Raw genomic sequence first — 15,633 nt, forward strand, 5'->3', positions numbered from 1 at the left:
GTTTAAAACCTATTTTTGGGCTCAAATTCAGAATTTCGGACGCGGATCCCACATTCCCCATTTTAGAGCCGAAAGTGGTCCGTCTCCAAAAATTATGAAATTAGTATCTAAAAGACCGTATCGATGTTGTGCTTCTATTTTTGACAGCGTGGCAGCGTTCCGAAACCACTCGGAAGGAAAAGGTTCTGACAGTGTGATTTGGAGCTCGCGTATTCAGCCCACAGGTAGGCTACAGTTTTCCTAGAATGTGTGAAAACATGTTGAAATAGTTGAAATTTGGGTTGGGTAGCTTAATGGTATATTTTAGGTGTTAGAAATCATGCTTTAGACTTGTTATCAGGTTTTTTGGGTATCTGGAAGTATGTATATCTTGTCGTTATTCGTCGATATTGTCAGGAGAGTTGAATGAGCATGTTGTTGATATTGTGGAATATGTTGGCCTTAATATAGGTTGTAACCCTGCTTTAGTTGCCCAGCGTCGCTCCGCAGACTTAGATCTTTGTAGAATGGTGTAGTGCGCTAGTGTCTGGTAGTTGACCTAGGCTAGTCGTAACCATTTGGCTTCGGCTCCGGCTCAAGTTTTGACGGCATATCAATTGAAACATTGGGGAGGAGATTCTCGATATTGTTGTAGTCTAGTAGGGAAGAAGAATACTGGCACCATGGGATAAATTATCTGTGAGCCTCCGGGTATCCAGTCCCGGCCTCCGTTCTGAATTATCGGGAGCATCCGGGTACCCAGCCCCGGCCTCTGCCGGCTTGCTAGTACGACGAGCATCCGGGTATCCAATCCTGGCCTCGATCATACCAATGCGTTAAAAAGAGCATCTGGGTACCCAATCTCGGCCTCGATCACACCGATGTATTATGGCGAGCATCCGGCTACCCAGTCCCAACCTTGGCCACGTTGGACATTCGAGCGAGCATTTGGGCCCAGTACCGGCCTTGACCCCTAAGGCACCCCTTGTTCGTTGACTCTTGGAGATTTTGAGTTTGAAAACGATACAGTTCTTCGGTTCCTGACCTCGCAGATTCTTGGTTTCTAGCCTTGGTAGTTGTAGCTATTCTGTGTACTCGGCGGGCTTATGGTGGTTCGTCCGGATTTTTATTTAACTTGTGCACAAGTGTCCCTGCTGAGCTTATGGGGACAGTTGGGTAGAGTAGTTCATCAAAGTTCAAATAATAGGACAGTTGCAGTTATGTGTCACTTTCTTTTTGGTTCAACTTGATTGTAAACAAGAAAGAAAGAATCCTGAAGCTACAATTGCATGTGAAGCTAGCAAAAAGGTTACTTTTTTCGTTTGTTCTATTTCTCACATGCAAATCATCCCTTTTTTGCCCAACCACATAGAAGCACAAACACCAGAAAAATTAAGAAAGGGAAACTACAACACAGACAAAACCACAACCAGAAAGAACCCTTTTCTCTCACAAGTCATAAAACAAGAGACGAGGGGTTGCTCAACTGGTAAGCACCCTCCACCTCCAATGTTAAGGTTGTGGGTTTGAGTCACCAAGTGAACGAAAAGGTGGGATAGCTCCTAGGTAGGGGTAAAATAGAAGAAGTCATAAACAAGAAAAGAAAAATAAAAGGAACATTCGTGCTATTGTTTCATGTGAAGACATCGCTGTATATTGAAGGTATTGACGACCTTTATAGCTTCCATATGTACTAATCATTAAAATACTCCATATGTACTGATCCTTGCATAACATCACCTTAGCTTGAAATCCTATAATTCCTCAACTTCATGCTCTGGCACTGAATGGAGAAAAATCTGAGAATCAGGTCACAACTCACAACAGTATTCTTATTCTATGAACATTTCAGGCAAGAAAAACCTTCAACCCAGATGCCATTTGACTTCCTCATAACTATGATGGATCTTATCACATTTCAATGGATACAATATGCTCAATATCATCTAAAATGAGAGTATGTTCACCAAGTGCCAGTATTCTGTTGCCTTGGTCATTTGCAAAGCTAAGAAACTCGCAAGGATCTACCAACAGACTTGTTTGAACAGATTTACATGCTGGGACATGCACACGATCAAATCCCACCAGTTGTTTTTGTGGAGCACCTTGAATATTCTGAGGCACACGTGAGAATAACAGCAGAACATGGCTTCCATCCATGTCCCCATCGTTCGCGACATCGATATGAATGAAGAATTTAGACAAACTACAACTTGGCACTTCGTCAACAGGAATGTAACCAAGCCTACTGCGTTCTTGGGCAAGTATACTCCTTTTCCAATTAGATTTAGCAAGTGATAAACTCAATCTGTTTGGTGCAGATAATAGCTGCGAAGAGAAGCTTGTATAGCTCAATCCATGCCCAAATCCATATAGCGGATCTCCAGTGTAAAACCAATAGGTTCTTCCCGGATAACCATTCGCAGGATTAGATCTCATATTCATGTCAGTCATTGGCACTTTGGTGAATGACTCAAGGTACCAAGTGATGGGCAATTTTCCACCTGCATTTTATTTATCACAGCTTGTTCTCATTTTGCAAAAACAGAGACAAATAGCAATAAGTTTCCCCTTTTATACTCTTTCCTTTTCTAAACTAGGCTATGCTTCATTGGGGACTAAAACTCATTAACATATGAAACTAATTGCTATCAACTTCCAATATATGACATCTATACTAACCTGGGTTTTGATATCCAAAAACTATCTCGGAAAGTGCTTTGCCACCAGTCTCTCCAGGGTAAGCAACCCATAAGATACTAGCTACGTATAGCAAGATTAAATAAGAGGTATTGCACACGGGAATGATATATGAAATGAAAGGTTGGAAACAGAGCTGGAGATGAGCGCTAGCCAATGGTTAAGACTTCAGAAAGCACCTTAGCAATTACCAGTAATGCCTGCCAAAACCTAGGTATGTTTTCGGAGAATAATAAGAAGAGAGGAATTCCCTTTGTGTATGCGCGCCTCAAAAAAGTATAGTACTAATTCTTGGGTCTTTCTCAGCAAAGGATACATCAACAGGTCCACTACCAGTTAGAACCAAAATGATTGGTTTCTTACTTACAGCTGCAAGAGTGGTAACTAAGTTTGTTTGGTAACCTGGTAAGAGAAGACTATACCGGCCATGACCCTCTCTTTCCTGGGACAAATCCAACCCAGCCACAACAATTACATAATCAGCTTCTTTAGCAATAGAAATAGCATCCGGGAAACCAGCAGTGGAATTGCATCCTACGTCCAGGCAACCAGCTGCATGAAGTGTTCTATTTATATGACGGTGAAACCTCTCATGTATGCTCTTTAATTTGCATGGAAATCCTGTAAGATAACAAAGGACAATAAATTAAGCTAAACAATCCACTGGTTCAAAATGTTCCCTCTGCAATCAAGGAAGAATCGCATTTTTTTTCTTGTGGGCTGTTATTAGGTCATAAACAGTGATCGGTGATATAACAACAACTATAACAACATACCCAGTGAAATCCCACGAAGTGGGTTTTGGGAGGGTAGAGTGTACGCAGACCTTACCACTACCCCATGGAGGTAGAGGTTGTTTGATCGGTGATACAAGCAAAATATTAAGTCAACAGGGAATTGTCCAGAGTAACTATGAGAATGAAAAACTCATTTGGTGATATAGAATGGTTCCTGATCAGAATCCATTAATATTTCAGTTTATGGAATAATCTATTCCTAAGTAACCACAAATCCTTTTCCAGATCTATATTTAGCATCAACCTCAAAATTATATGCATCCACTTCGAGCATTTACCATGTTTGCAATGAAAACAAAATATATTTCTCTTGGAATTTGCATAAAGAAACAAAATATATTTCTATATTTTGGATGTGACATTGGATTATTTTAGTGATGGAGGAGAGAACAAAGCATGCCATACTAAAGGATTTTGGATTTTCTAACCTGTGTAAGTACCACCCGGACTGCTCACATTTGCCATAGGACCGACTATAGCTAATGTAGAAATACTTCTCTTGTCCAATGGCAAGAACTTCTGATCATTTTTAAGAAGCACAATACCCTGCCTCGCTGCATCAAGGGCCAAATTCAAGTTATTAGAAGTGCAGACATCTTGAGGTCCAAATTTTGCAAACTGTCCCTTTGCAGGGTTTCCATCAAAAAGACCAAGCCGAAATTGAATAGAAAACAAGTATTGCAGTGCTCTGTCTAGGTCTTCTTCAAGCACATTCCCCTGCTGGAATGCAGATTTCATGTGCCGCAGCATGTATTTTCCACAGTTTATATTTGTTCCTGCCAAGAAAGTTGAATTAGATTTGGAAAAACAGGATAGAACATAGAATAACAAATTTGATGAGCCTGCCAGAAAACCTGCTTTAAGAGCAACAGCAACTGCCTCTTCTGGAGTTTTGGTGTAATTTTGGTATTCATATATAGTAGCCACAGAATCACAATCAGAGGTGATGTATCTGAAATTAAATCATTCAACAATTACGCATGCATTTGATGTAAATCTCATTTGAAAAAAGCCTCTCAAGTAGAAAACAAGAACGAATATTACCCATCAAACCCCCAGTCAGTTCGGACTTTATCTAAGAGCTCCTCATCTGCACATGTGGGTACTCCATTCACACTATTGCAGCTACACATCAAGCAACTGGCCTTACCTTGTTGGATACAACTACGAAAAGGTGGCTGAAACGTATCCTCCATATCCTGCTTGGTCACCTAATATGTAAAGTGATAAGGAAATTAACACTAGAAATTATGAATTTTTCACAATTCCATAGTGTACATGGAATTCCTTGGTGTTTGTATTCACCATTACTTGAGCAACTTAATCTGGTTCCGACAAAACACAGATATTTTGAGGCCAGCCACAGCTCAAGTTGTAGGTGGTTAAGTGATATGCACAGACGTGTATACCAGCATCCATTATTCTCCAATAAAGAGAGGTGATATGTAAAGAGAATTCAGAACCAGAAATGGTAACAAAAACAAGTGACATAACCCTATGGTATATTACTCTCTGCCTCTGGCTGATCAAATGTGCAAGCATTTGTCTTGTAAATTGAACAATAAGAAACAAGAGAAAAACAAAGATTCTATATTGTCTTCCCAGCTAAATAGAAGCAAATTGAGATCAAGCATTGGCCTAATGAGTATGTACACAGACCTTACCACTACCTCATGGGGGTAGAGAGGTTGATTACAGACTCCAAGTTGAAATAACACGTCAATGAGTTTTTAGACAATCATTACCTTCTCACGCAGTTCTTCAAAACAAATTCGCTCATCTGCAGCATGTTGTAGATCACTAAAATTAGCATAATGTCCAATGAAGATAAATGCTAGAATCAAACAAAAGATCATAATCCTTGACTATATAATGCAAATAACTAAGTGCTACATAGTTATGCGGAAATTACTTTTTTTACGCGGCAAACAAATATTATACTATTTATGCGGAAGTTTATGTTGATTTATATTTGCTAATGCGTCCAACCAAACCATCCGTAAGAGAAATAAGTGTTTAAAATAAATGCATTATAAGGAATTAATGAGAAACCAAGAATGGCCATAATGGACTATGCAGAGGCCAAAATAGTCCTCACCAATCATAGCAGGTGTTGTGTTCGCCACAATCGGAATAAACTTCATATCAATCTGTTGGAGAACTTTGGCACTCTCCAGTCAGTTTTAATCTATGGTATCAGGAACCAATGGAATCACCAACAAAATGCAAGACACCAGAAGTGACATCGAGTGAAGTATCCCGATGCTTATGATTCTGTGTTCCAGTACCGCTCTGCATCTCATATTGGAAAAGGTAAAAGTTCATCGTCTTAACAAAATAGAGAAGAAGTCCCAAAAACATCGAAGATAAAGCTAAGGTACTCAATTGTAATCTTTGGACAGAAGTCCCTCCATTTTAGCCCAGAATATAAGAAACTGAGTTTTGTCGATGCAAATTCTGAAAATTTGATCAAAAAATGTCGGGAGGCATGACAATTTTATTACAAGATCAAAACATAAGCAAAATGGAATTTGAAAGAGACTATGTGGCCTAGGAGACTTAGAAAGGAACATTGTAAGCTCTAATGCTTTCATAATTTATAAGAATGTAGTCTAAGATAATCTTGAAACAGGGTGAAAGAAATGAAGCTGATTAACTGAAACATGTACTGGGAAAAGCCACCTCTTATTCAGGTTAGGAACAAATGGCAGGAATGGTTTACCTTCTTATTTCCTAAAACATGGATGTCATGAATAGTTTTCCAAATTAAGTTGGAAGTTAAGCTTCAAGGCCTTATAAATCAAAAAGAGAGAACCTCTAATATTATTGTCTTGTTACAGATGGTATTAGAACAAAAAAGCTCTTCCCTTAGAAGTTACAATTCATAATTCACTTGCTAAAATAAACCCAATTAAAACATAAAATGGACCTCTTAAGAGACAATGCGCACAAATGACACTTGAAAGGCTTAAACCCTCAAAAATCATTCTTGCTTTCAACAAGATGGAGCACAGAATGATGTAAACTGTGCTATTGATACCTCAGAATGGAATAAGTAGCCTGAGAAGAAGGGCTTGTCATGCTTTGATTTCCACATTTAGACGGACATATATCCTTCAGAGGGAGGAATATGAATGTTGAAGAGAATAAGCTAAAAAATGTAGTAAAAGGTTTGAGAATGTCGGTGAGCAACTAATCCTGAATTAACAACTACAATACTTTTCCCTTCTAAAAGACTGATTTTCAAATGGTTTATATGTACTTAACTTTTTGATGTGTAATATGACAGAGACAAGTTGAGAATGTTACCGCAAGAAGTGTGACAGATGTTGGATGCTTGTGAATCAGATTAAGTTCCTATTTTAACCAAAACATAAAACTTCACGCTCAGAATTAGGTTTAACTTTAATGAATGTTGCATAATTTACTGCAATGGAATTTCTGGTAAATGGCAATTTTATCAAGTTCCATAGACTGGTTGTGTGATGAAAATCTAAACAAAGATCGTAACTTACCTGGTAAATGATCCTGAAGCTTGAGAATGGATGTTGCAGATTTAACCCCAGTTCTGAATTTGGTTCAGGCATGACCTGCAAAAGCATGGTCAAAGACTCAAATCAATGTTACCTATTACAAAGATTTTCAAGACTTCCCCACCAGCCAAACAACATAAGGCAAAGATAAACTCTATTTCACATTAGATGACCATAAACGTACCAACTCTTGCTTGGAATCAAGATAGGTTGTTCTCCTCTTTTGTCCAGAACTCCAGATAGGACCTGATAATTCACTAAGTTATAGACTCCAAGTTGAAATGACACATCAATGAATTTTTAGACAACCATGACCTTCTCACGCAGTTCTTTGAAATTAATTCTCTCATCTGCAGCATGCTGTAGAACATGACAATGAGTGTAATGGTCAACGCACAAAAATGCTAGAATCAAACCAAAGATCATAATCCTTGACTATATAAAAAGGGACGCACATTTATTTTGACATGGGCCTCAGTTTCTACATAAGAATATACTCTACCAGACGGTCACAAAGTGATGAAACAAAAGATAAAGCACCCTATATCACTCTCCTTTTCTTCAGTAATATCACATAATTGCAATACAAAAGAGTAAGACATTATTTGGTTAAAGTAGAGTCATGCAGGGAATGTTTATACGGTGATAATGATGTAAAAACTGTTATTTGGTAAATAATAACGTTGGGATTCTAGTGGTGAATAACAAATGAGTGATGCTATGCAAGGACTATCTACATAAAAGGTAATTTTTGCCTGTAAATACTCATGTCCTTGCATTGTTGACACGTTTTTCTTACTCCATATTCTAACCCACAAAAAATAATACGTAGATTCTCGCATAAGTCATGAGGATATTAATAATGAACAGTTAAATACCGCCAACCAAATGCAGCATTAGTGATGTCGAGCTTATTTCTTCTTATGCGGATAACGGAGTGATACATAGTTATGTAGATATTACTTTTACTTACACAACCAGCAAATATTATATTATTTATGCGGAAGTTTATGCTGAAATTTATATTTGCTAATGAGTCCAATCAAACGATCCCTAAGAGAAATAATCTTTTAAAGCAAATGCATTATAAGGAAATTCATGAGAAATCAAGAATGGCCATAATTGACTATGCAAAGGCCAGAATAGACCTGATCAATATAGCAAATGTTGTGTTCGCCACAATCGGAATAAACTTCTTATGTTGAACTTTGGAACCCTCCACGCAGTTTTTATCAATGGTATCAGGAACCAATGAATCACCAACAAAATGCAAGACGCCAGAAGTGACATTGAGTATAGTATCCTGATTCTTAAGATTCTCTGTTCCAATATCGCTCTCCATCTCATATTAGAAAAGGTAAAAAAGTCCATCATCTTAACAAAATAGAGAAGTCACAAAAACATCTGAGATGTAGCTAAGCTACTCAACTGCAATCTCTAGGCGGAAGACCCTCCATTTTCTCACAGAATCTAAGAAATTTTGAGTTTTGTTGGTGCAAATTCTCAAAATTTGAATAAAAGATGTAAGGCATGACAATTCTATTACAAGATCAGAACATAAGCAAGATGGAATTAGAAAAAGATTATGTGGCCTAGGAGACTTAGCAAGAGACTTTGTAGTCTCTAATGCCTTCATAATTAATAAGAATGCAGTCTAAGAAAGCCTTGAAAAGTGGGTTTAAGAAATAAAGCTAATTAACTGAAACATGTGCACTAGCGAAATTAAGCTCTTATTTAGGTCAGGAACAAATGGCAGGATTGGTTAACCTTCTTTTGACTCCCCATTGCGTGTACTTGTGCACTCCCCTTGAGTTTGTAATTTGCTATTCTAGATGTTAAGAAGTTCCATTTCCACACTTGGCCTGAAGAGAGAAACATCAGGTTGTGTAAGTTACTAACATATTTGAGATAATATCCAAAAGAGAACTAATTCTCCCAAGAAATTTGATAATATTACCTTCATCAGAGAATACACCGTCACCACAACTTTGGGTGGAAGATTGATCACACTGATGGGACTACTGCCGTGGAAGCTCTGAGCAGATAGCTTTTGCAGAATGCTGCAGTCTCCTTACAGCTCTAGTTTCTGCACGGTGGAAAAGAACATTAATTAGTAGCACATATTTTCTGACATCGTTGATTATTAACACCAACAAGCAATCAAGGAAAAATTACCTGGCATTTTATGAAAGGGGTCGCACATAGCTTCTGGATTTCCAGTGTACACCAACAGTGCAATGAGCAATGGATCCATCAATTTGACCGAATTGAACTTTCAATCTGAAAAGAGGAATGTGGACTCAGGATCGTGCTTTTCAGAAGCACTTCCACACAGAAGATTATGCAAAGATCGAATCTCTCTCCTAACAGTGCACTCTCCAGTCCCTCTTTTTCTTGATCTCATAATTCACAGGTGTATATGAAAAGAGAAGCAGGGAATGGGATAGAAATAGATGAGGAGGAAACTTCAACAACTACATTCTTAAGAGAAAAGAAAGCGATAAAACTACATGATGTCATAGCACTGAAATGCTTTCCACCATCTAATGCATAAGTAACTCTCTTCCACTAACGAAACCTTCCACAATTTGTTTCCTCCCCCCCCCCCTTCTTTTAGGGAGGTAGGTAGGGAACTGTGCCTACAGGGAAGGGAATGTGGAGTGGACAAAGCCACATGTACAAATAACATTAAACAAAATGAATCCTAAGTGATGTTACATAAAAATGTTGATATCTCAATTGCTCTCACAGGCAAAGTTACTTTCAGTCCAAAGATTTGTGACAGTATCCTCAATAAAGAGAAGAACCACACACACCCACACACCCCATCTTTTTTTTTCTTTTTGAGGCGATAAGTCAAATCACTCCTCGCTTAACCTACTTATGGTACACAAAGTAGAAATTCTGAGCAGGAGATGACCAACACTTTTAACAAATAACATGGCATTGAAGTCAATAGCTTCCTATCCAGTACATAGCAAAATGTCTATAGAATCAGACGATGTAATCAGTTGAAACAAAATTCGGTAATCCTAAAAGTGCAACAGTTCTCAAGTTTCATCTAGTCCATGGTCTGCAGCCGAAAACTAAGAGGAACCAAATGCAGACCTCTGGTTACATGTGCTCCCATTTCCTCCATTCATCAAAGAAAAATAAGATTGTCACTTCCTCGGAGCCTATTCTAGCTTTTCCTTAATCCCCTCATTCTAGTTAATGATTTAGTATTTATTAAAACTGTTAGAACATTAGAGTAGTGTTAAATGCTCAAATGAAGTTACTTCCTCTAAGATCCAAGTCATTAATATATATTTCTCTCTTTATTTTCTTCAAAGAAGAGAAAATATACTAACTCGGTGACTCTAACCTGAAGGGGGTATGTTGACACCTTTCGAAACAAAGGATACATAAAAAAGTATCCTCGAAAGCTCTTGAGTCTCTAGAATAATGCCAAAGATCAACAGCGTTAGCATATTTAATTGGTCAAAGTTGTTTGTCAAACCTCCACAGATGAAGAATGAAGATCAAACTAAACTTTTTGGTAGGGCTCAATTTTTTCTGAATAACAGAAAATTTTATTGTGAATTAGATGGCCCAGATTGACCTACAAGTTTGAAATTTCTGAGAATATGAGCCACCCCACTACCCTGATCCCACTCAAAAATCAAAATACAGCTGGATGTCACAATCTCCTAAAGATAGCAAGGCTCCAAGAAGATTGATGTAGCAAATATCTAGATTTATGAAAATTGATGTAAATTTGAAAGAAAAAAAAAGACTGCAAAATCCATTTAAAGGGAAGCAGAAGCAAAAACCAGGAGTCTAAGTTCAAACATGAAGAGTTGTCAGCCTTAGAAGCAGAAAACACATTGTAATGAGAAATACAACAATACAATCAGTAAAACAAGTATGTATGACATGTCCTTGCTAACATTGGTCTGTTTGGTTTTGCAACCAAAAGAAGCTAGAAATGTTGTTTTGCATTGTTCTCCGATGATCAATGGGAGAGAGTATTTTGGACTTATCACATCTCTTTATCCATCAATCTGGACCTGTATACCTTCACAGCATCAGGACCTGAGATGTATCCTGAAAGCTTGAATGCACCAATGCTTGCATTCAATTTGTTAAGGGAACTCAGCTGAATCCCAAACCCACTGGACAACAAAGGCAGGGAGAAGGAGAAGCACGTGTGCAAAGCAGGTCATCCTCACTGCATGCAAATGAACAAAATCTAAGAAATCAGACAGGAAATATCCTTAAGTTATCAAATACAGACGTTTCGATATAAACAATTTTGAAGGAGACACTGGGATGCGCAAGGGCGATTCTTAGCAGAGGTGCTTTTGAAGAATGAAAACTCTCTTTGGACTTCAAGATTATATATGCAAAGCCAAAAGAACAATGAGATCAGAGTACAACTTTAGAAGTGAAGTATGTAAATCAATATTTTTTACTTGTTTGACATTAGAGAAAACTAGAAGTACTTGGAGTGCATTTGCTTCCTTCAAACTGGTTGGTTGCAAAATACATCACGAACAATGACTTCAAAAAGAAAAATCCCAACAAATTCCCTTATTAGCAAACAACAGTCAAGTCAAGTCAACTCATGTATCAGGTAGGCTAATATAGAATTACCTATTGTACCAACATCTTGTCTACAATCATCAAATTCAAAGGTACAACCACTTGTTGTCCTGTAAATAATGGGAAGAACAAAGACCAAGTCAGTAGTTTTATACCTATCCTAATGGATACTATCAACTGAATCTCAAAAGAACTTTACCTTCAAAACCTTACGATATCCATTTGGCCTCCCGTGAGTTTTGGTAACAATTTCCAATAAAGAAACGTCAGACATAGAGCTCAAAGCCTCTCCTTTAAAGCCAAAGCTTGCTGGGAAAGCATACATATCATCTGAACGGCTGTATTTTGATGCCGCTGGTGTAAAGCAAGCATATAAAATCATAGTTCCTTTTCTTTCTTTTTTCGGTGAAACAAGTGATTCCGCCATTAAACAAAATAGACCACTTCAATTATGAAAGTTCCCCTCCAGGAAAAAACATCATATGAACATACATAGTGTTATTTTATAGGGCAAGGAAACTGCTAAAGAATTATTACGTTTCTAGCAGGAGAGTGAGACGTATCTAACTTGTAAAATGCAATTTTTTTGGAAGAGGAATGCATCTCATTAGCTTCTTTACTGAACAGAAACAGAACTATCGAGCCAATCATTCCAACGTACCAGTTCCCTGAGTGTCCAATCAGTAGAGAGAACCAACCTTGTAAACAATGTCAGCAGTCTTCCGAATGTCCCAGCACAATATGCAAGGGTCCTAAAAGAAATTTGAGATGAACTTGGTCAAACATATGTCTAACACAACATGCATGCATGACAGGATACTAGCATACACGTGACGATTGACAAGAATTGAGTCCGAAGAGGAAAGGATCAAATTTTAGATCATAAATAGATAAGTGAAGGAAATCAACAAGTAGCAGACATGCCTTTCAGCTGACACGCACAAAGTTTCTATTTCTCTGGATGAAGGAAATGAAAACAGATCTTATTTTAAAATTATTACTCAAGTTTACAAACTATACACTAAAAAGTCGAGGTAGAAGTTGAAAAGATTGATACTTGAGCCTTACGAGTTGTTAGATGTTAAAGTGAGTGTTTTGACGTCTCTATAGGGACAGGTGGTCAATTATACATTCGCCTGGAGTCGAGGCTGCTCAAAGTTCATTTTTATAGGATTAAATTCTTGAAAACTGGTCCCGAGCAAAGGATCTGGTGGCAGAGGAGACAGTCCTGGACTAAAAGATAGCATGCCAGAACCATGATTTTCAGTCTGTTAATTGAAATCCATAAGATGATCGTCTTCATCCAGAATGTCCTTGGATAATGAAGATTTTTCTGAATCTCCTGTAAAATTATGACTCCGCAATGCCTTGCTCTGAGTTTTGCACCAGGAGAAGTTCTCAAAATATATTTCCTTGGCCTTGCCTCTAGGAGACCTTTGATTTAAGACCTGGTTGACATCATCAGCTACTTCAAATTCAAAATCATAATCATCTTCAAGGCGATTTTGTTTAGTTCTGTAGTAACTTTTTTCAAACTTAATATCTTCATCACTAGCAAAAGATGATCCATCACGTATAAGGCTTCTGTGCTCCGCATAAATGGTTTCCTTCACTCATGCATCACATTTGAACTGTCATCACGTTCAAGAGACTCCCTAAATGAGGCATCCTCCATTGATCTGCCAGCTACAATAGACTCATCCTCCCATCCTGAACCTAACAGGCAGTGTGATTTACAACTGAAGCTAGCTGAAGCACTGAATTTTTTATCCAGGAAATCATCCTACAGGGAATGGAATGTGAAGTGGACAAAGCCACATGTACATACAACATCAAATACAATGAAACATAAGTGATGTTGCATAAAAATGTTGAGTTCAATAGCTCTCACCGACAAAGTTACTTCCAGTCCAGAGATTCGCGACAGTATCCTCAATAAAGAGAAGGACGGGCCAATCCTACAAGTAACATTAAAGAACCAACCAGTCACCATAAGATATTCTAGAAAAACACAACAAAATAACTTTATCAGATTAAGACAATAAGTGACATGTTCTAATAGACAAACAAAAACCACACCACTCCCCACCTACCCTTTTTTTTCCTTTGTGGTGATAACGTTAAAACAGGGGAGTCAGTTAAGTGGGTTTCAATTCAAACACATTATTCAGAGAACATGACACGACATTTAAGCAAGAACATAAACAAGATTCCACATAAGAAAGATTAGGGCTAATTAAATGAAGGAATGAATACGAGAGCTAGTTAGTGTCAATGGACTAACCTGTTGAAGAAATTCTAACAGATCCACATCAGTTAGATTAACGCCCAAAATACACAGATCCTATAGTATTAAGAAAACAACCATTTTCTTATGAAACACATGCAAAAGAATCTTGTTAGCTAGTGGAGTATTTCATAAACATGAATGATATCATGAATAGTTTTCTGAAATAAGTTGGAAGCTATTCGATTTTCCAGGCCTCAAAATTCAAAAGGAGAGAACCTCTAGCATTGTCTTGTAATTGATGGTATTAGAACAAAAAAAATTCCCTTAGAAGTAACAATTCAAATTCACTCGCTATAATCAACCCAATTAAAAATAAAATGGACCTTAAGAGACAATGTGCACAAATGACACTTGAAAGCCTTAAACCCTCAAAAATCCTTCTTGCTTTCAACAAGATGGAGCACAGAGCTGATATAAACTGCGGTATTGACACCTCAGAATGGAATAACTAGACTGAGAAGAAGTGCTTGTCATGCTTTATTTTCCAGACTAAGGAAGACATATATCCTTCAGAGGGAGGAACATGATCGCTAAAGAGAATAAGCTCTAAAGTGTAATAAAAGGTTCAAGAATGTAGGCGAGCAATCTCTCCCAGCCCTTGTGTATTTACTATACAGTGTAGCCTTATTCCCAATAATTCCTAATCTCAATTCTTATTTCCTATTAGTTGATGTCACTTCATAATCCTGTATTACCAACTACAATTAGTACTATATTACCTTACCCTTATAAGACTGATTTGAAAATGGTTTACATGTACTTACCTTTTTGAATGTATAATATGACAGAGACAAGTATTAGAGAATGTTACCGCAACAAGTGTGACAGAAGTTGGCTGCTTGTGAATCAGATTTATGTTCCCGCTTTAACCAAAACATATAACTTCATGCTAGAGTTAGGTTCAACTTCAATGAATGTTGCAAAATTTAGTGGAATAGAATTTCAGGTAAATGGCAATTTTACCAAGTTCCATACTCTGGTTGTGATGAAAATGAAAATCTAAACAAAGATCCGTAACTTACCAGGTAAATGATTTTGAAGCTTGAGAATGAATGTTGCAGATCCAAGTTCCAACCCCAGTTTTGAATTTGGTCGGCATAGTATGGTCAAAGACTCAAAAATCAATGTTACCTATTATAAAGAGTTTCAAGTCTTCCCCACAAGACAAGAAGCACAAGGCAAATCTATTTCTCATTAGATGACCATAAACGTACCAATTCTTGCTTGGAATCAAGAAAGGTTGTTGTCCTCTTTTGTCCAGATAGGACCTGATAATTCACTTAAGTTAGAAACTCTACATTGAGACGACACATCAATGAGTTTTTAGATAGCCATTACCTTCTCACGCCGTTCTTCCAAACGAATTCGCTCATCTATGCTGCAGAACATGACAATGAGTGTAATGCTCAACGAAGATAAATGCTAGAATCAAACAAAAGATCATAATCCTTGACTATGTAAAAAGGGACGCACATTTATTTTGACATGGGCCTCAGTTTCTACATAAGAATATACTCCACCAGACGGTCACAAAGTGATGGAACAAAAGATAAAGCACCCTATATCACTCTCTTTCTCTTCAGTAATATCACAAAATTGCAATACAAAAGAGTAAGACATTATTTGATTAAAGTTAGTCATGCAGGGAATACTTATGTTGTGATAATAATGTAAAAACTGTTCTGCAAGATTATATATGCAAACCAAAAGAACAATCGGATCAGAGTACAGCTTTAGAAGTAAAGTAAGT

General features: G+C 37.5%; 1 protein-coding gene across 1 annotated transcript; it reads right to left on the reverse strand.

The window, feature by feature from the left end:
• Positions 1 to 1,581: 1,581 nt before the first annotated feature.
• LOC129872051 (probable beta-D-xylosidase 6) lies at positions 1,582 to 14,892 on the reverse strand. Its single transcript, XM_055946902.1, has 20 exons — positions 13,878 to 14,892; positions 13,485 to 13,551; positions 12,662 to 13,376; positions 12,255 to 12,345; positions 11,793 to 11,947; positions 11,645 to 11,703; positions 11,464 to 11,551; positions 11,067 to 11,219; positions 9,185 to 9,289; positions 8,967 to 9,095; positions 8,777 to 8,871; positions 7,194 to 7,369; positions 6,992 to 7,066; positions 6,786 to 6,833; positions 4,521 to 4,687; positions 4,331 to 4,428; positions 3,905 to 4,252; positions 2,965 to 3,300; positions 2,662 to 2,742; positions 1,582 to 2,483 (listed from the first exon to the last, which is right to left on the reverse strand). Exons 13-20 carry the CDS (start codon positions 7,061 to 7,063, stop codon positions 1,891 to 1,893), a joined length of 1,743 nt encoding a protein of 580 aa, XP_055802877.1. The 5' UTR covers positions 7,064 to 7,066; positions 7,194 to 7,369; positions 8,777 to 8,871; positions 8,967 to 9,095; positions 9,185 to 9,289; positions 11,067 to 11,219; positions 11,464 to 11,551; positions 11,645 to 11,703; positions 11,793 to 11,947; positions 12,255 to 12,345; positions 12,662 to 13,376; positions 13,485 to 13,551; positions 13,878 to 14,892; the 3' UTR covers positions 1,582 to 1,890.
• Between the last annotated feature and the right edge of the window lie 741 nt (positions 14,893 to 15,633).

The sequence above is a fragment of the Solanum dulcamara genome, chromosome 11 (genome assembly GCF_947179165.1).
Source record: "Solanum dulcamara chromosome 11, daSolDulc1.2, whole genome shotgun sequence".
Classification (NCBI taxonomy): domain Eukaryota; kingdom Viridiplantae; phylum Streptophyta; class Magnoliopsida; order Solanales; family Solanaceae; genus Solanum; species Solanum dulcamara.